Raw genomic sequence first — 22,033 nt, 5'->3', positions numbered from 1 at the left:
TCAAGGTGGAGTAATGGTCCGGATAAGTGGAAGAACCTGGGTTTGGTGAATGTCTCAGAGAGTGAGATAGTGTGAGAATGGCAAGGTGCAGCAGTGCCAGATGGTATGAGGTCCAGAGAAGAAGCTGGTAGCATGGGTCTGGACAAAGAAAATCAGCAGATCTAGGTCAACTAGAAAATGACTTTTTAAAAATTAGATAAAGTTTAAATTTTTTTAATTTTAATTTTCCACCTGTGTTTTGCCTTTGTAGCTACTGAGTCTGGGCAACTCTATAGAGATCGGTAGAAAATAATTTTGGAACCACATGTTTTACTCACATAAACTTTATAAATATAAAATTTCTTTAACGTAGAAAACATTCTGGTTGGCTGGGATGTAGCTCAGTGGTAGAGTGCTTGCCTAGCATATGTAAGGCCCTGGGTTCATCCCCAGCACCGCAAAAAGAAAAAGAAAAGATTCTGGTAGGTTGTAGGATGAGTGATAGACAGCAGGGATGTCATGGGTTTGGATGTATTAACTAATTTACATTGCTTTCACTGCTGCTGCTTTTCACCCTAGAAATAATAGCATGACTAAGAAAGTTGAGATGTGTGTTTTATGAGGCTGTGTTTATTATATCCTTTTTCATGGAGACTGCCAGTTCTTTTTGATTATGAATGCCAGTCTGCTCTTAAATGTGTTTTTCTTGCTTCTAGCTTGTGATCGCTGGTCAGTACTTCCCAGACCTGATCTCCACCATGATGTCAACAGATTTGGCCATTCAGCAGTCTTACATAACAGGTAACTGGATAGGTGCTTGCTCTTCTCTTGTGTCTAAAATGAAGTAAAACATGACGAAGCAGAATTGGATTTATATATTATCTGCAGGATTCCCTCATCCCATTAGTTTTTCAGATTTATGTAGATACAAATTTCCTGATTTATGTTTAAGATATTTGGTGTGGATATGAATTACTTCAAGTGCCATGTTTATTGATCTGGTTTTGTTAGCCTGGAAGAATATTCTATGGTGGTGTCTGAATACATGAGATAGCAAAAGCTACATGCATGTTACTGTCTGATGTCTTCTGCTCTTCTTTTCAGTATTTAGGTTGCTGAGTTTCTAGAAGTTGTAAGGAGAGGTTTGAAAAAGGAAGAGAGGCTACTTCTGGTGAGGGATAGGTAGGGAACAGAGATGGGGAAATTGTGAAGCTATAAAGTAAGTCTATAGTCCTTGGATAGCCTGACACTGCATTGCATTTCATTGCAATGCTCAAAAATGCCTGGTTCATACTATTAGAGCTCTTTATAAAGTGCTCAGTCCAATAAAGGAGATTCATAGTAACTTTCTACTTTTTCCTTACAGTGAACTTTAAAGATTTTTGAGAAGTTAAACAGCCCACTCATTAATTTTCTTATGTTGTTTCTGCTATTAATTACTGCTGTCTACTTTTCTCTTTAAAATTAAGTCATATGAGTCCCAAAGCTATTTGTCATAATGCCTGCATTATTTAATGTCCATATTCCTTTGGCTTTCAAAATTTCTGTTGTGATGATGAAGTAATTTAATGTAGATTAGGAAAAATAAGAAAGCAATAGTCTAAGCCAGACATCAGGGGCTCAAACCTAATCCTAGCTACTTTTGAGGCAGAGATTGGGAGGATCAAGATTTGAGGCCAGCTCTGACAAAAAGTTCACAAGACCCCCCATCTCAACCAATAGTTGGGCACAGTGTTAGACACCTGGCATCTCAGCTATGTGGGAGGCTGAGGTCAAGAGGATCATGGTCCAGGTAAGCCTGGGCAAAAAGCAAGAACCTATTTCAAAAATAACCCTGGGGGTGTAGGTTGGGGTTGGGGAGGAAGGTACAGGGGGATCTGGAGGCATGGCTTTAGTGGGAGAGCTCTGTCTAGCAAACTTAAGTCCCAAGTTCAAACACCAGTACCAGTACCACCAAAAAAAATAAAAATAAAAAAAAAAAATGGAAAATGGATTTTCCTACTACCTTATTAATTTGAAGTGTTATCTCAAATAGTAATCTGATGCTTCTCTTTGAGAAAGATTCTTAGAGTTTTCTAGCAAGTGCTTTTGAAGTTTTCACCTGGGAAGTAGTGGGACCCCTGGACCTCACATAGCCAGTGGTATCAGGTCTCCTTTCCTGATACCACTGATCAGGAAATGGATGTTCTCCTAGCGCAAGGTGTGGCACGTAATAGGTATTTGCTAAATGGCATCTGTTAATAAAGTAATAACTATCAAATGAATCTTTTATTAAAACATTCTTAGGCTTTATGCAAACTCAGAGAAGTTGACAGTTTACTATATAGTGTAGTTTAACTGTGAATCAAAATCAGGAATAGCAGCCAGGCACTGGTGGCTCACAGCTGTAATCCTAGTTAATTGAGGAGCTGAGATTGGGAGGATCACAGTTCAAGGCCAGCCCAGGCAAACAACTGTGAGACCCTATCTCCAAAATAACCAGAACAAAATGGGCTAGAGGTATGGCTCAAGTGGTAGAGCACTTGCTTTGCAAATGCAAAGCCCCGAGAGTCACACTTTTCATTTCTCTGCATGTTTTGCAATATTTTGTTGGAAACTAAACATCTAAAATAATGCATTACAAGGGTCAGGTGTGGTGGCATATGCCTGTGATCTCAGCTATGCAGGAGGTAGAAGTAGGAGGATAGTAGTCTGAAAAATAAAGCAAAAAGGGCTATAGACCTGGCTCAAGTGTAAAGCTCTTGCTCAACAGGTGGCCGGCCTGAGTCCAAACTCCAGTGCTGCAATCAATCAATCAATCAATCAATAAGTGAATGAATAAATAGATAAATAAAATAATATATTGTAACAAGTCTGGATTCTGATTTCTGCACCATTACCACTGGGGGGTTATTGCTGTTTATATAAGGAAGGTCTTGCTTACTCTAATTTTATAGATTCTGTTTCCTCTACAATGTACCACTGCTGATTTCTCTGCCTACTTGTTTTTTCTTGTTTTTAATTGTAAGCCTAACTTCCTGTGGATTGCTCCTAGATTATTGTAGCTTAGTGTTCAGCAAGTGGTTGTGTTCTGATCCCACTGTTTGCTGATGGTCGGTCCTGTTTGTGATTTGGGAATGTATTCAAAGTTCTGAAAGTTACAAGTTTGACTTGGTTTTTCCTTTTTGTATTTTCAAAGCCTCCCTTCAGCCAGATATGACTAGATAGCTAGGGCTTTCTCTATTATCTTCTGAGCATTGTTGAAGCCTTATGTAAAACATAGCCTCCCAGACCAGCAGAGATGCGAAATCTTACTAAGGCATGCTATGATCACCATCTCTCTGAAGGAGAATTGTGCTTGGTTTAAAAACTTAAACCTTGACCCTGAACCTTAGGATAGTCTTTCTTGCACTGAAAGACAACTAAAAAGTGTATTGCAAGGACCTAACAAGATAATGAGGAAATCTTGGGTGGAAACATAAGAGATGAATAAAGTTCAAAGAGCTACTTTCCCCTTAACAGTTTGCTCATCTAACTGAGGCAGCTGAGAGGTAGAACTGAGCTTTTGGTGGACTCTCCATGCTGAAGGCCAGAGGCCAGAGATATTTTTTGGTGTATAGTAGATGCTAAATAGATATTTCTGAGTGAATAGGTAAATGGACAGGATGATTTGGCCTTTGTTCTTTTTAGAAACAGATACCACATGTGATTATGTAAAGATTCCTTTTTACTCTTAGACTAAAAACAAAGTTAAACTCAGGAGATAATGCACAGGAAAGAATAAACCCATTTATAATATTAGCTAGTGCTAGAAATGTAACATTTGAAATAGAAGAGATGTAAGAAAAATGCTTTTTTTCCCAAAAATAATTTAAAAACTTTATTGTGAAACTTTGAAATGCATATAGAAACAGAGACAGTAGTATAATGAAGTCCCATGTCCTTCTTACTCAACTTTAGCAGTCATCAGCTGATAACCATCCTAACCCACTCCAGGTTATTTTGAAGCAATTTTCCAACATGATAGAATTTTATAAGAAGATATTTCTGATTACAGTTGATTTTAATTATTCACAGTAGTTATGTTCTATAAAGGCACTGCAGACACTGAGTGAATATTGAATCATTGCTCCTAGAGGACATATCAAGTTAGGTTTCTGTAAGATCTGAGAACAACACTTTTGTTAAGCAGTCAATATAAAACCCTATTTTACATGTGTTGATTTTTTTCCCTTTACTTTTATTTGCACTTTATATGCATTTGCTGAATTTATTCCTGTGCCATAAATTTTTGTTTCTTCTGTGATATCTTTTTCTTCTGTGTAACTTCCTCTTCTGGTTTAGGAAGCGTTTGCTCATCTCAATTGTGAGGGAACGCTTATGTCCGGGTCAATCTGGTTATTAGCTCTGTACATACAGTAGTGTATTTTGGGTGCTCTGTTCACTTAAATATGTTCAATGATCAGAGAATCTTCATCTAAACTCTTAAATTTAGCATTACTCTGCATGTTCAAGCATATGTAGCAAAAATTTAGCTGTCTTTTTGGGCTGCCACCAACCTTGTGTCCAGCCCCACTGTTTGTCCTGGGCACACATACCAGCTCCACCATTGTAATGCTGGAATAGTACAGATTGATTCTTCTTGGTTTTTTTTTTTTTTTTTTTTTTTTGTGGTACTGGAGTTTGAACTTAGGGCCATTTGCTTGCTAGGCAGGTACTCTACCACTTGAGCTACTCCACCAGCCCTCATTGCTTCTTTAAAGTGACATCTTTCAGATACTTGGTGGCATTTTGGATATGCATACTGTTAATGGCCTAGGAAATTTCCTGAAAAATTTTAAAGTGAAAATGAAAATTTAAAACCTCTTGATTTCATGATTTTATGAGGTTTTCTGGGTCAAGAGAATGGCAAACCAAACCATTTTCACAGGTCTCTTCAGGCCGTTTACAGGAAGAGCTCTATTGTTGATTTGCTCAATTATTGTTTGAGGAAGAGCTCAAAGTCATGGGCAACAGTACTTTAAACTCATGCCTGAACAAAGCTTATCTAAGTATTTTCTCTGTAAGGCATATCACAGCTTATGTTAGGAATATTAGACAACATTTCAGTACTCCCCTGGGGATCATTTTAAAGATTGAAATCACCAACATAAAAGCACAAAAATGCAAAACATGCTACCAAGTAAATCCTGAAAGGGATGCTTATTTATAGTGTAAGAGCTAAAACGGGAAGTCAGAGCATTGCCTTATTTGACCTTAGCTGGAAATGTGCATTTTTGTCAACTCACATTTTTCACAACTCACCATGCAGATGACAGTGAAACTGCTACAAGTGCTGATTTGGAAATAGAAATAAATTTTAGCAAGTAAGTTAATTCACAAATAAGGAATCTGCAAATAATGAAAATTGAATATCTTTTATTGAAGATAAAAACTCTCTTTTAAAAACACAACCATAGTTGGGCACTGGTGGCTCATGCCTGTAATCCTAGCTATTTAGGAGGCAGAGATCAGGAGAATTTTGGTTTGAAGCAAGCCTGGTCAAATAGTTCACGAGATCCTATCTCAAAAAAATCCTTTACAAAAAAGGGCTGGTGGAGTGGCTCAAGGTGTAGGCCCTGAGTTCAAGCCCAGTACTGGAAAAAAAAATGTAAATAAATAATATATAATATTATATATAATATATATAAATGAATAAATAAAAATAAAAACACAACCACAGCTTGGTCATGATGGTACATGTCTGTAATCCCAGCACTTAGGAGACTGAGGCAGGAAAATCATGAGTTCGAGGCTAGTTAGACCCTGTCTTAAAAAACAAAACACCCTATAACCACTGTACACTTATCATACTTTTAAAATTAATAATAATTCTTTAACATCACTCACCGTCCTTGATACTCAAATTTCCCAATTGTTTCATACTTTTTAAATAAATTTTTATCTTGTTCTTATCAGGATCCAAATGTGATCCATGTAATTTCAACTAGTTAAATTGTCTTAGTTTATTATCATGTTTTCTTTTATTTGTTAGTTGTTGAATTGTTTGTTCTTGGGAGTTCCATATAGTTTATCTTTTTGTTTTTTTTGTTTTGTTTTGTTTTTTGAGACAGGATTTTGCTATGTAGCCCAGGCTTGGTCTCCAACTCATGATCCTCCCACCTTATCTCCAAAGCACTGGGCTTGTAGGCATGTACCACCATGGCCTGCCTATGGTCCAGATTTTTATTACAGTATCTCTGTGCTTTCAAATAACATGTTGGTCTTTCTCCTGAACTTCTCACAGATTAGCTTGGTTATATTCACTTCAAGATTCTGACAAGATCATTTCATAGGGTCAGTTCTTTATTTACTGATTTTCAAAATAAATGATTTCTTAACATTGTCCAAAGGTGACAAATGTTTCTTCTTTAGGACTGGGGGCATATATCATTATGAACTCAAGGATTTAAAAATATTTGTTGTTTTTCTTACTCCATTGTAGTTCTTACTAGATTTCTGCAGCCAGTGAACATCTTATGGTAGCTATTTTATCTTCCTGACACTACCCTACTCTTTTTGGTATGACAAGGTCTTACAGATTCATTATGAACATTTCTTACCCCAAACACGAAATGAGATTTTTCCCTAAAATGTTCTAGTTGGGTGCTGGGCCACTGGTGGTTTATGCTTGTAATCCTAGCTCCTCAGGAGGCAGAGATCTGGATGACTGTGGTTTGAAGCCAGCCCAGGCAAATAGTTTGAGAGACCATCTCAAAAAAATCCTTCACAAAAAAGGCTGGTGGAGTGGCTCAAGCCCCAGTATCACAAAACAAAACAAAAAAAGTTCTAGTTGGACAGGGAATGTGAGAGAGAGTGGGGAAAGTGGCTTTTAAATACCATAATCTAAGTCCTAGTTATATTCATTGTTACTGGCTTGGTCTTTACACATTTCTCTGAAGAATTTCTCTTTAGAGAAATTGTGTGGATTTCGTTTTTGTAAAGAAAAATGGATTGTGTTTATATGTTTGACTCTCTTCTTCCCTCAATAAATGGCCACATACTCTATAATAGCTTCCCCCCAATAACCATAGTATGCAGAAATCTTCCTCATTCTTTTTTACACATGCCTAATATTTCATTTTGCAGATGTATCCTATTTATTCAGCACATCCCCAACCGATGGACATTTTGAGTAGTCAGTCCTTGGCTATTGTCATTAATGATATTGTAAATTGTCTTGCTTGTATTTCTTTTGTATTCTTGCTGTTGTGTCCTTGTGACTTCTAGAAGTGTTATTTCAAGTTCAAAAGATAAATGTGTAGTTTTGTTACAAATTACCAAATTCACCTACTGGGCTTTTGCTGTTTTACATGTGCTGCAGCAGTATGTGATGGTGCATGTTTGCCCCACTGCCTCACCAATCCATATTGTCAACTTTTGTGATTTTTTTCTTTGACAGTCTGAGAGGTGAGAAATGTTACAGCTGTGGTTTTAATTTGTATTTCTCTTATGAGTAAAGTTGAGTCTTTTTAAAATATGGTTAATGTCATTTGCATTTTCCACTACAGACTGGCTGAAGCCCTGTCTGTTAAATTCTTTCCTGCCTTTTGAATTTTAAGTCATATGTACTTTTTTTCTACTATTAGGTTATAGAGAGGTTTCTCATTTTTCCTAGAACTTGCAGAATTTCTTTCTTTTTTTTTTCCCAGAAGGTTCTGTGATCCATTTTTGAATTTATTTTGGTACATAGAGTGAAACAATTGATTTAGTTTCATTCTTTTTCCATGTATATAATTATCTCAGGACCACTTACTGAGAAATTTCTCTTTTCCTTCACTAATTTAAGGTGCAACTTTCATTGTGTACAAAATTTCCATGCACACTTTTATGTTTTTTTTTTGTTTTTTTTTCAGTTGGAGTGTATTTATTTATTTATTTTTTCATTTTTCTTTTATTATTCATATGTGCATACAAGGCTTGGTTTATTTCTCCCCCCTGCCCCCACCCCCTCCCTTACCACCCACTCCACCCCCTCCCGCTCCCCCCCTCAATACCCAGCAGAAACTATTTTGCCCTTATCTCTAATTTTGTTGTAGAGAGAGTATAAGCAATAATAGGAAGGAACAAGGGGTTTTGCTGGTTGAGATAAGGATAGCTATACAGGGCATTGACTCACATTGATTTCCTGTGCGTGGGTGTTACCTTCTAGGTTAATTCTTTTTAATCTAACCTTTTCTCTAGTTCCTGGTCCCCTTTTCCTATTGGCCTCAGTTGCTTTAAGGTATCTGCTTTAGTTTCTCTGCATTAAGGGCAACAAATGCTAGCTAGTTTTTTAGGTGTCTTACCTATCCTCACCCTTCCCTTGTGTGCTCTCGCTTTTATCATGTGCTCATAGTCCAATCCCCTTGTTGTGTTTGCCCTTGATCTAATGTCCACATATGAGGGAGAACATATGATTTTTGGTCTTTTGAGCCAGGCTAACCTCACTCAGAATGATGTTCTCCAATTCCATCCATTTACCAGCAAATGATAACATTTCATTCTTCTTCATGGCTGCATAAAATTCCATTGCCATGCACACTTTTATAGGTAGATTATTGGAACTGTTCTGGATGATCACGGATCAGGATGAAAGCTGGAATTTGGGAGGGAAGAGAATAATAATGATTTATTTCTTAGAGGACTTTTGCTGCATGAGATTTATCTGAAGACTGACTGTAAAAGCATATCGTGTATTTATTCTTTAAGTTTTCAGTTTAAATTTCATTCCTTCTCTCCCTTTTTTCTCTTAGCACCATGTATGTGTTTGGTGGTTTCAACAGTCTCCTCCTCAGTGATGTCTTAGTCTTCACATCCGAGCAGTGCGGAGCACACCTCAGTGAAGCTGCTTGTGTAGCAGCAGGACCTGGTATCCGGTGTGTGTGGGACACAGGGTCGTCTCATTGTATCTCCTGGGAGTTGGCAACTGAAGAGCAAGCACAAAAGTTAAAATCAGAATGTTTTTCCAAAAGAAGTATGTTTTTTCTTTACTTAGAATTTAATTAGAGATTTCATTTTATCTGCACTATGAAAGAACTTGACATTTGTAACTTCTTGTATTCACATTTTTATCCATAATTATTTATTAATTACTTGTACATAGCTTTTTGAGGTGTTTGAAAATTGGTTTATAAACATCTTTACAATAGCTGAAAACAGGCATGTGCTCCCAGAGCTATTGGTGAGTGATACAGACAGAACCTTGCTGACATTATGTAAGGTTTGTAGTCTAGTTTCAGAACTGGCTGTAGTTGGTCTGAGGCAGTGCTATCCAGTGGATTTTTTTTTTTTTTTTTTGAGACAAGTTCTGACTGTGTAGCCCCAGCTGGCCTTAAACTCTTGATTCTCCTGCCTCAGCCTCCTGAGTGTTGGGATTATAGGTGTGTATCACTAGGCCTGGCTATAGAACTTTTATTTGATGATGGGATATATATTTGCACTGTTCTAGTATGGTAGCCACTAGCCACATGGGGCTATTGGAGAGTTGAAATGTGGCTAGTGTAATTTAGGAACTGATTTTATATTTTGTTTAATTTATTTAAAACTACATGTGGCTAGTAGCTACTATACTGGATCATGGAAGTCTAAGTTAAGGATGAGATTTGGAAGGGGTTGGGGGCATGGCTTAAATGGTAGAGTGGCAGCCTAGTAAGCACTGAGTTCAAACCCTAGTACTGCCAAAAGCAAGGAAACAAAAAGGATGAGATTAGGAGGGTCAACCCAGAAAAGCCCTGTGTAATAAATTCTGCTGGTGGATAGAACTGCTGTCCTTGAAAAGTATTTTCTAGCTCTTCTAGTTGGATACAGCAGTGACGGCAAGATAGACAGTTGCCAAAGATGAGCAATGATCTCTGCTTCTCGAACCTTCATCTTGCCTATTTAGCTTCTTGCCCTTTTTGCTCTGAATTAAGAACAACACAGTGTGAAGTCATGTGTGAGAAAGTCCTTTAAAAGTACGAAGAATGTCTATGCAAAATATTTATCCACGTCAATTAATTTGAAATATGTTAACTAAATTCCTTAACTAGTAGGATTGGTATTGCTGTTATCATCAGAGTTATGGCAGATAGCAGTAGCTTTTACTTTCCTGGGGTGTTCCAAATTAAGCTGTACAGGAATATAAATCATCATAACAGTCAGGCAATACTTCCAGGTGCATTGATGAAGACTAGAGATTATCAGAACCTGATAGGATTAGTAACTATCTCCTGAAAAAGATGAAATCAGTGAAATTTATTTTTTAACCAAATTTTAAAAGTTAAATGTGCAAATATGTTGGAAATAATATTGAACTATGCAGGTGGTTTAGTATGAACCCATTTGCTGTCATCTCATTTTAGATACTGACTCTCTGCTTCATTCTACTTTCTCAGTAGGCCTAATCCTTCTTATTTTTTGGCAGTACTGGAGTTTGAACTCAGGGCCTTGAGCCTGATAAGCAAGTGCTTTACCACTTGAGCCACACCCCCAGGCCAGGCCTAATTTTTTAGATGATAATCCAGGCAGGAAGAACAACCTAAAGAGCCAACTGTTGGGGTCTTTGTGAGGGTGGGCCCTTGTGAGGGTGGACTCTGGTCCTCCCTTTTCCTGTTTGTGTGTTGCACCATGTGCCATATCCATGAAATGGTTTAACAGATGGCAATAGGGTTGTGTTTCTCTTTTCTGGGGTCAAAAGGAAGTCCAACAAATCTACAGTAGCCTAGAAATTCTGAAACTTACACTTTTGAATTCACATTTGTGTGTAAAATGCAGCTTGGCTGGTGCTTCCTGTGGTACTGGACCCACTAGTAATGAATTCTGTGGTACTGGCTATGCCTGTGCCTAAATTAGCCTTGTATTTGTATCTAGGAGCAATGGGTTGATTTCCTGCATTACTTTTTTTGGCTCCTAGGCAACTCCAGTTTATTCTTTTCCAAGTTGCTCCTCCCCCACCACATTAGAAAGAAAAGCATTCAGAGACCCAAACTTCACTTCAATTACATCTTACAGTTGTTCTTAAATTAGCCTATTTTTGAATTTTCACTTTCTATATATTTTAAGCGCAAAATAGTGTTTCTTCAGATTGTTTATTTATTTCTAAGCCCTTTTTTAACCTGAACATGCCAATTTATTTTCCTTCTTCATTCTTCATTTTACTTCCAAACCATTGTTAGGAGATTTTTTTTTTTAAACCTATATCAAATTGTGCTTAACTGAACCTGTCACAGTTGATTCTTGTCTTCTCTTCATAGCTCTTGACCATGACAGATGTGACCAGCACACGGATTGTTACAGCTGCACGGCCAACACCAATGACTGCCACTGGTGCAATGACCATTGTGTCCCTAGGAACCACAGCTGCCCAGAAGGCCAGGTTAGGGACTGTTTCTCAAGGATTTCAGAGACTAGAAAATCCTAATTGGGCTTATGTGTAGGTTGTGTGTTTACATAAGTAATGGCTCAGAATTATTTTTAAAATGTGGTATAGACTTAGATTTTATTATTATTGCTTAGGTTTCTTTTTGAAAGGGTTGCTGTATACATCCTGATTTCAATAGTTTTGTTAGCCACAGGGATTTATGTGTCCTGTTTTAGAAGGTAAGACTGTTGTCTAAGGACCATTGCTCCTGGGCATGACTGTAGCTAAGTACTGGATCCTTGGTCTGAGTCTTGTAATGGTGAGCTCACCCCACTTGTGTAAGGTCATGGGAGAAAGTTAAGGTTTGAGGTAGGTATTTAGTTGCCATTTTGAATTATGGAAATGATAAACTTTGCAAAATCTCCTTGTATCTGTTTTTTTGTGTGTGACAAGTCTCACTGTGTTGCCTAATAGTCCTTGAACTCGTGATCTTCTGCCTCCCCCTTCCAAGTAGCTGAGATTATTACAGACATGCTCCAGCATGCCCAATTTTCTCTTTGTCTTATGTTACATCTTGGTGCAGCATAATTTCAGTGCTCACCATACATGATTTTAAAAATTTAGGTTTAAGACCAAAGAAGATAAGATGGCCCAGACTTTATAGTTTTTAAAAAATAATTTATAAGACATTTTTGTTAGTTTAATGTGGTTTATAAAATATACAACTTTTAGACCATGGTGGGGCATTTGAAAAGGAGCAGATTCAACATCCCCATTTTATAGATGAGCATGATGTTTAAAGGAATGGTCTGTTTCCTTGCCAACTAAAGGCATGTTCTTGAGCAGAGCATTGCAGTGTTTTCACTGCAGTGCTGCTTCATCTGCATTTTATTTATTTTTTTATTTATTTGCAGTTTGCTTCCTCTGTTAGATTTTGTTGTCTTTAGTATCCTATTGGTCCTTTCCATAAGTCTTGTCTGTGAATATAAGATAAAGCATTTTGTCCACTGTGTTCTAGATCTCCATTTCCAGGTATGAGATTTGCCCCAAAGATAACCCCATGTACTACTGTAACAAGAAGACCAGCTGTAGGAGCTGTGCCCTGGACCAGAACTGCCAATGGGAGCCCAGGAATCAGGAATGCATCGCCTTGCCTGGTAGGCATGCAGGGATATCTCATGCAGTGGTCCCAAACTTCAGCCACTCCCCACCACAATATTGTGCAGTCTAGGTTGAATGTAGCAGAGGGGAGAAGATATTCCATCTGTTTATCCCCTTACCACTCAAGATTTTTTTTTTAATGAAAATACAGTTGTTAAGTATTTACTCCTATCTTTTGAAATAAAGTGAAACATCATCGGCTACTCTGGAGAATTGAATGACATCTTGGGTCCATGACACTGAGCCTGCTCCATTGTCCTATCCTTGTTGTGAACTCCACAGTCTCAGCAGCTAGTGTGTTAGGTACTTTTATGAAGAATACTTGTCATTGACCACTGGGGTTTGGTTGTTGGTACCACTTGAGGAGCCTCTTCTAGAAGAAGAGAGATACCTTGTTAACAGCACCTCCTGGGGTGGATCTCCAGCCCTAGGGCCTAAGACCAGCCAGCCAGCCATGACTGAACCCCTATGCTATATTTTCTCAACCAGTGTGTCCAGGATGGGGAACTTCTATGCCTCTCCGCAATATCTAAGTCTAGAGCAGGGCAGTTTGGCTGAACTAGGTTCCTTTTGACTATCCTTTGGAAGAACTTGATTCAGTTTGCAGAATGAGCTTTTTCTTCTTTATCTCTTGTTCTATGTCTCAAACTTTAATGTATAGCAGAACACTTGGGGATCTTGCTAAAAGGCATATTCAAGCTGGGCACTGGTGGCTCAAGCCTGTAATCCTGGCTACTTGGGAGGCTGAGATCAGGAGGATTAAGGTTCAAGGCCAGCCCGGACAAATAGTTCACAAGATCCCATCACCAAAAATAATCAGAAAAAAAAAAACAGACTGGAGGTGTTACTCAAGTGGTAGAGTGCCTACTTTGCAAGTGCAAAGCTATGAGTTCAAACCCCAGTCCTACCAAAAAAAAAAAAAAGCATATTCAAATACAGGCCTAGAGTTGTGCTCTAGAGTCTGCATTTTAACTAGACACCACTGTTAACACTGAGAAGCAAGTCTATCTGTTCTTAAATGGTGTCTTTCCCATAGTACCTTCCATTCAGCTCAGTGGCTGTTTTGGGTAATGAACATTGTTGATGGTGTCCCCAGGGTATCCTAGTTGTGTTGTGGTGGAGTCACTTGGCTGGCTCATTGTCATCTTATGTCCAGGGAGCAGTCATAGCTTCAGTGCAGTACCTTGTGTAAGTTCGCTACAATCATAGGAGCAGACTCCAGGCTTGCCTTGTTTGCTGCATAAAGTGGATCACTTCGGGTTTTTCCCGAAAAGGATCATTCCCACTTCATTTTTAGGATGCTTTGTGCACTTGCTTATATCTTCCACCCATTCATTCCCCAACTCACTTTCATGTTTTTAATTTTCTACCTCATATTTTCTATATGCATATTCATTTGTCTGCTTTCCACTCAGAATTTTAGTCTTTCTAATTGTTTTTCAAAAATTGGTGTACCAATCTAACATTGGCACAAAATCATTTTCCTTGAAGATTTAGGAGAGTTGACCTAGCTTCTTGAGATCCAGAAAATATGACTGATGAACCTTTTTTTAATCCTTGAAGTCTGTATTTGGTAGTAATGTGTCTGATGCCCTCTTTACATCCGAATGAAGCATCATGATTCACATCACAAGAATCATGAAGGTGTTCAGTAATTTGAACTGGTAATATAGTAGTTTTGTATAATTTCTAAAACACTTTTTCCTTTTTTCCTAAAAGAAAATATCTGTGGCACTAGCTGGCATTTGGTTGGAAACTCATGTTTGAAAATTACTACTGCCAAAGAGAATTACGACAATGCTAAATTGTCCTGTAGGAACCATAATGCCTTTTTGGCTTCCCTCACAACCCAGAAGAAGGTGGAATTTGTCCTTAAGCAGCTGCGAATAATGCAGTCATCACAGAGCATGGTGAGTTAACATCATCAGAACTTGAGTTGTTAGTTCCCACCTTTCTACTGAAGGCATGACTGGAGCTCGCAGCTGTGGTTGCATGTGATGTCCTTGGCAAGAGGAGGAGTGCTAGTGAACACAGCATAATAGACTGTGGAGCTACACTGTCAGAGTCTCTTCTTTTAATGCCTGTCTTGTCTTAAAATTTTATATACATTTTTATTAGTCCTGTCTATTAAATTAATTATAAGATATATGAATAATTATGTGTGCAATGAATAGTAACATGTATGTACACAAATGCACATATGGTGACATCCATAGATGATTTCATACTTGTTTTACTTCTAGATTTTGCTGAAGGGGAAGGGAGAGGTCACAGCTAATTAGCTAGATTAAGATTAGTTGTATTAAGCTGCCCAAGTTCCTTACTTAGATCTAAGGTATTATTACAGTACCTAATATGATCATCATTAAGAAATGTATGTCTGTTGCAGTCTTTCTTATACCTGGCCAGCTCAAAAGAAGAGGGCTTCTTGTCAAGAGTTTCTGAACCCAGAAGGCTCAGGGTCTCTTCCTCTCCAGTCATGTTCTTTGGTGACTTTTAGTTGATGCTCTATAAGCACACTTGGTCATTTTGGTCCAGAGTCTGGTGCTCTCCTCAATTTAGAAGATATTCATGAAACAAAGCTTTTATGTGGTATAGAAGTGTTCAGGAGAAATGTCGTTCTGGTTAAACCAGGAAGAGTAGAGGGCAGTACTTCCTTGTGTGGCACCCTCTTCATGTGATTGATTGTGTGGAAGTGTGGCCTGAATCCTAGTTACATATAGTCTCTGTGTGCCATTTAAAGGGCTGTTCTGAGATGGACAGAAGGTACTCTATGTTTTACTTTTCTCCAAGTAGTCTTTTTTTCCTGGTATAACTTGATTTGTTGTAGACACTCAGACATTGGTAGCACATTCTTAGTTGTGTTTATCTCAGGAAGTACCAGGGTCACATTTGATATTTTACGATATTTTGGTGGCTTTTTCAAATTTCAGGCTCTTTCAGAAATTGTCTATAATACTTATTTCTCTTCTTCTTATCCCCACATGTGGGCCTTTCCAACATTCTGTCCTTTGCCATCAGCTGTCCTTACCTATGATCATTCACATCCTCAGAAAATCGATAGTTCACAACTTTGCCCTTTGTGTTGGGGGCTCTACCAGTGACTCTCTGAAAGACTGCATTGGTAGAAAAATTCATCCCTCTCAGGTGACCATGGGTGTACCTCTGGTCCTTTTTTCTCTTCCTCAGACTTTCTAGCTCTAACAGGCTTTGGGTAGTCTAGTCTGCTATGGCCCTTTTATAAGACAGACATTTATAATCTTGTGGTAAGACTGACTGATGAGCTGGGTGTATTGGCACACTCCTGTAATCCCAGCACTCAGGAGTCTGAGGCAGGAGCGTCAAGAGTTCAAGGCTAGCCTGAGCTATATAGTGAGAACCACAACAAAACAAAATAAAACAAAAAAACCTGACAGATGAAACAACTAAGTATTATGTGTTTCTACAGCTTTAACTTTATAAATATGGCCCAGTATATAGAGCCCATATGTATGTGGAGAAACAAGAAAGGGCACCAGCCTGACCTTCAGGGCAGAGGCTGGCTGGTAGAGCTGGAATGAGGTAACACTAAAGATGGAAAAGAGTGAATTGGAAAGGTGAAGAGGGGCAGGCACCCTGTGCATTGGTAGCCTGATAAGCAAGATCTAGAGATTCCAGCTCATAGTAAGCTGCAGGCTGGATGGGAGGAAATCCCTATAATGGGCTTTAGGAAGGGACCAATGTCAAATCCAGAGAGGCCTTGTCCATAGTATTAATGGCTTTGGATTTCATCATGAAGGCAAAAAGAAAATTACTGAAGGTTTTAAAAAGTATTAATTTTAATAATCTTTTAAAACTAATACATATTTCAAAGGAAGCTTTTAAAATGCTAATGATAAAGTTAAAATAAATATCATTTATTAATAAAATGAAAATTACTTAGGGATATATTTATTTCTTTTAGGTCTTTTTTTTTTCTTTCTTTTAGGTCTTTTAATGGGTGTGTATATATTTTTCTTTCAAAAATGGGAAAACATTCTTCATTTTTGTTTTTGAACTGCCAAAATTAGGAATATATTTCCTTTCTGGTCTACACTTTATACTTTAATTTGCAAAGACTTTAAAAATTGCAATGAAAAAGAAATTTTGGGGGAATAGGAGGCAATTGCATGGGTTCATTGCCTATTATTCTGTATAAACATCTAGTGGATGAATAGATAAAGAAAATGTGATGCACATAATGGAATATTATTCAGCCTTTAAAAAAAAGGAAATCCTGTCATTTGCAACAACACAGATAAACCTGGAGGACATTATGCTAAGGAAGTAAGCTAGACACAGAAAAACAAATATTACATGACATCACTTATATGTAGAATCTAAAAAACTAACTCATAGAAGCAAAGAGTGGAATAGTGGTTGGCAGGGAGGTGGGAAGTTAAGGTAGGGAATGGGGAGATGTTGGTCAAAGTGTGTAAAAGTTCAGTTATACAAGATGAGTGATTTCTGGAGATCTAATATACAGTATAGTAAGCATAATCAATAATGTATCATGTACTTGAAATTAGCTAAGGACCTAGATTTTAAATGTTCTCACCATTCATACACACACATGCACACACACACCATGTGAAGTAATGGATGTTAATTAGCTTCATTATGGCAGTTACATCACAATGTATATGTATGTCAAAACATCATGTATACCCACATTAACACAGTTTTTGTTAATTATACCTCAGAAAAGCTGGGAAAGAGAATGTAAATACCATGTAGTACCCCATGGCTAAAGGAACGAATCTTGAAGCATCTGAATTGGCCAGGGTCCCAAAGAGGCTTAGGTCATGATCTGAGGATAGGCATATAACCAATATTGTATAAACATTGGTAAAATGATTTTATGTCTGGTCATGTCAACCAAGTTTGGGGGTGACCATCTCTTTATAGCATCCGTCATAGGATGTAAACATTTTTGTTCTTGATTATTGCTTTGTTGCTGATCTCTGTGAAAATTTTGATACACTATTTTCTTTGAGATATATTTTTGTCCTTTGCAAAATGGCTATATTGAGGTGCTGATCTAAATTGTCATGGCAGAGATTAAGGGATAAGGAGGTTTTCTTGTATGTGTGGAGTATACCTAACTTAGTGGTTTTATCTAGAAGCCTACTGTGGTCAAGACATTTGTTGTATTCATAGTTGTATCTCTTCTGCCTGTAGTCCAAGCTCACCTTAACCCCATGGGTTGGCCTTCGGAAGATCAATGTGTCCTACTGGTGCTGGGAAGATATGTCTCCATTTACAAATAGTTTGCTACAGTGGATGCCATCTGAGCCCAGCGATGCTGGCTTCTGTGGAATTTTGTCAGAGCCCAGTACGCGGGGATTGAAGGCTGCAACCTGCATCAACCCACTCAATGGCAGTGTGTGTGAAAGACCTGGTAAGGACATGGGGGAATAAGATGTCCAGGAAGTTTATTGAGCTAAAAAGCGTAGGAAGCATATTTAACCATTGAGATGCATGAAATAGTCGTGAAAATAGATGGAGTATTGACTTAGGCATATTTCACACATAGTCCAAAAATTTAAATGCAGAAGGAAATAACCTGTGGCTTTGACTAGTTTGAGCCATAAAATCAAAAGTAACATGACTCAAGGAACCTAATATTCTAATTAACATGGAGATTGAATGGTTTGTTGACTAGAAAAAATGTTGAGAATTGATCTGAAAGGCAAATTTCTTGGTGCTCTCAAAGAAATCCTATGGAAGAAAGAACAAAAAGCAAAATAAAAACAAAAGATTAGAAAAGCAGCAAACCACTGCAGGGACATTACTCAGAAAGCTAGTGTAAGCAGGGGGAAAATGGTGAGAGCAGTTCTATGACAGAAGCCAGCATTCAGCCAGAGCTGTGCCCAAGCTAAGGCAGGATACTGACCGATCAGATACATTGAATACCTTCTCAGGTTTGCATCTCTCTGGGAGCTAAGTTTAGGCTCCATGAAAGCAGTCCCTGGGGCAGGCTCTTTAGCACATACACGTGAACTTACAGACAGTTGGTGGAATTGTGATTTATTTTGAGAGACTGGACTTCAATTCCACCTTGTGCAGTTTCAGGAAGATACTGTAATTTGTCTAAGGCATAAAGAAGTGTAGGAATGAATTCATAGCATTGTATGAAACCGTTAAAACAGGATTTCTAAACATCCACAGGGAATCTTTTCAGCCTTTTTCAATGCTAAATGTTTGGTGACTTTAATGAATGCTGTGATACCTTGTTCCCCCAAAAATTATAAATGTAGGATTTTATGAATTCAGGTGGGTCATACAAATCCATAAAATTCATCCTGGGTCCCCTATATTCTAAGGGGTTTAAGGCCTTTCACTTTTGAAAAGATTCTTTATTTACCCCATCTTTGTCCTCCATACTTTCTGAAAAGAAAGTCCATTTTTTCCAAGTGTATAAATGTACTTAAACAGTATATGATGACTCCAAAATTTACTGCTTTCTCCTCCATGTAATGTAGTGCCTGAATTTATTTCATGATACACTAATGGGTCACAACCCACATTTGAAAGTCTTTGACCTTAGCTGACAGAGTGGTGCTCTAAGTGCCCCTCGAATTTAATTCCCAGCGAACCACAGTGCAAAGCAGTGCCGGATGCCATGTGCCCTGCGGACGGCATGTGGGGAGTGCACCAGCAGCAGCTCCGAGTGCATGTGGTGCAGCAACATGAAGCAGTGTGTGGACTCCAATGCCTACGTGGCCTCCTTCCCTTTCGGCCAGTGTATGGAGTGGTATACGATGAGCAGCTGCCCCCGTAAGTGAAAAAGAAGGTCAGGCACTCATGAGTGCCCTACATGGGGGTGACACTGCTTGCCTTGAGGCAGTACTCTCAGCCTTTGAACTGCTCAAGTCTGTCCAGAGGCTGTATTAAGCTAGTCCTGCCTGATAAGAACCTGCACATGAAATCAGACACAATGATGCATGTAAATAAATAAATCTTTGTAGACCACAGAGTACAGAAATAGCTTTCTAACATCAGGGTCATATTGTTCAATCATCCGTGTAGCGTCTCCACATCTTTGTCTCCCAATTTATAAAGTAAATGTTCTCCAGGAGAGAATCTCCAAGGTCCCCTCTGCCTCCAATATCCTGGGATCGAGGGTAGGGGGTAGGAGTCTCCATTATGTGTTGGATACGTAAATTATTTATCTCATTTAAATGGTCACTATATAATAGTAATTTTGATTCACAGTACTTAAATAGTCTGTTACAGCAAAGGCACTTTAAGCACAGTGAATTCAAATTTAACTATGATAGTGAATTGCAACTTGTGTTTTTTTAGCTGAAAATTGTTCAGGTTACTGTACCTGCAGTCATTGCTTGGAGCAGCCGGGCTGTGGCTGGTGTACTGATCCTAGCAATACTGGGAAGGGGAAATGCATTGAGGGTTCCTATAAAGGACCAGTGAAGATACCTTCCCAGGCCTCTACCGGAAATGCCTATCCACAGCCTCTTCTGAATTCCAGCATGTGTCTGGAGGACAGCAGATACAACTGGTCTTTCATTCACTGTCCAGGTAAGATGCCTATGTGTTCAGGTTCATGTCTTCAACTACCTGTTTATGAAGAACAAAACCTAAAATGACATTGCTTTATAAGAATTTCCCTTAAGAAAAAAGTAAGTAACAGATCATTTTAAGAGAAATAGTTTCATGTGAAAATATTTTTAATGTCAATTAATAAAAATATTGAGAACTTCAAGTCAGTTATTTTACTAATTTTTAGTATAACTAATATATATTCTTTAGAAAAATATTACAGATATATATAAAATAAAAACTGAAATTCCTCTTATTATATATCCAGTTATTCATAAGCACTTTATAACAATTTGATATAGATACCTCCAGTTATGTTTTTATATATCTATATATATATGCAGTACTTGAGATTTGAACTCAGGGCCTCAGACTTGGTAGGCAGGCGCTCTACCACTTGAGCCACTCCACCAACCCTGTTTTGTGGTAAGTTTTTTTGAGATAGGGTCTCGTGAACTGTTTTCCTGGGCTGGCTTCGAATTGCGATCCTCCTGATTTCTGCCTCCTGAGTAGCTAGGATTACAGGCATGAGTCACTGGCACCTGGCTGTGTTGGGCATTTTTGAGATAGGGTCTTGTGATCTGTTTGCCTGGGCTGGGCTCGAACTGCAATCCTCCTTATCTCTACCTTGGAGTAGCTAGGATTACAGGCATGAGCCACTGGTACCTGGCTGATTTATATATATGTATATATATATATATATATATGTATATGTGAATATATATATATAATTAATTTTTTAAATTTTTATTTTATTCATATGTGTATACAATGTTTGGGTCATTTCTCCCCCCTTCCCCCACCCCCATCTTTTACCCCCCCACCCCATCCCTGTTAATACTGTGTATTACACTAAGTGATTGTTAAACCAGGATTGCATTCCTGGGATAAAGTCAATTTGGTTATGACAATAATGTGTTTTAATGTGTGCTGGATTTGATTTGTTAGTTGGGGTTTTATGTCTATATTTATGACAGATACAGCTTTGCTGTTTTCTTGTGATGACTGTCAGGCTATGGTATCAGAGTAGTACAGGCCTCATCAAGTTGAATTGGGATATATAGCCTCTTCTTCTGTTTACTAGAAAAGTTAGTGAAATTTTGATAGAATTTACTATTGAGGCTATCTAGGACTGAGCCTTTCTTGGTGTGAAGGTTTTAAATCACGAATTGGATCTCTTGTTATAAGTCTATTCAGATTTTCAGTTTCTGCTTGAATTGGTTTTGATAATCAGTGTTTTTCTAGAAATTCACCTACTTAATCGAAGTTTTCAAACTTGTTGGCATATAGTTAATAGTATTTCCTTATAGATAGCTGATTTTGTGCCTAGTACTCCTTTTATGTTTTGCAAGGGCTCTAAATGTGGTAAGGGTTTTACAGAACTTGCTTTCCTTTTTTGTGGATGCAATTGTTCAAACCTCTTTGAATATACTAAAATTAGCATTTGTCATCCTCTTTTATTTCTTACATTAACCCTTTCTTCAGGGTTAGTTGTTTTACTTTGTCCTGGTGGTGCATGTAGGTTGAGCATTTTCTTACATTTGTGAATCCTCAAAATTGATTTGCATTTATAACAAATAGATTTATCTACACTGGACAGCATTTGACTGTAAAGTGAGCTGTTGTAAAGGTGTGGTATGAGGTCCTAAGGAAGACTGCAGCTCTGGTCTGCACTAAGTGTTGTTGAATGTCATTGCTCCTCATTGGAGCAGTGAACTCAGGTGTCTATATGCATTTGGCCCCCTCATAACTGTGCCAAGAGCCTTTCCCCCTTGGCTGTTATGGCAACCTAAAGATGACTGGTTCATTGTCCTGAGTTTTCTTTCTGACCCTCACCTAACCTTCCCTGTTTCCCAGCTCTACCCCAGCTAGAACTGTTCTTTCTTGCTGCAACCCTTGGATAGATGCCTCAGCCTACTGGGGAGCAGGCACAGAGCAGGCCATGTGCTACTTCCTGCTGTCCATCACTCTCTT

The 22,033-nt window shown here is 38.2% G+C and overlaps 1 protein-coding gene across 3 annotated transcripts in view; it reads left to right on the top strand.

Moving 5' to 3' along the window:
* Positions 1-22,033, top strand: part of Atrn (attractin) — a 122,981-nt gene that overhangs the window by 47,145 nt on the left and 53,803 nt on the right. For all 3 annotated transcript variants that reach the window (XM_074074427.1, XM_020176564.2, XM_074074426.1), the window contains exons 11-18: positions 696-780; positions 8,733-8,953; positions 11,211-11,332; positions 12,336-12,474; positions 14,198-14,388; positions 17,678-17,897; positions 19,091-19,276; positions 19,805-20,038. In XM_074074427.1, coding sequence (XP_073930528.1) covers positions 696-780; positions 8,733-8,953; positions 11,211-11,332; positions 12,336-12,474; positions 14,198-14,388; positions 17,678-17,897; positions 19,091-19,276; positions 19,805-20,038 — 1,398 coding nt within the window. The remainder of the gene's footprint in view (positions 1-695; positions 781-8,732; positions 8,954-11,210; positions 11,333-12,335; positions 12,475-14,197; positions 14,389-17,677; positions 17,898-19,090; positions 19,277-19,804; positions 20,039-22,033) is intronic.

This window comes from Castor canadensis, chromosome 5, assembly GCF_047511655.1.
Source record: "Castor canadensis chromosome 5, mCasCan1.hap1v2, whole genome shotgun sequence".
Classification (NCBI taxonomy): Eukaryota; Metazoa; Chordata; class Mammalia; order Rodentia; family Castoridae; genus Castor; species Castor canadensis.
This window is presented reverse-complemented; position numbering and strand designations above follow the sequence as displayed.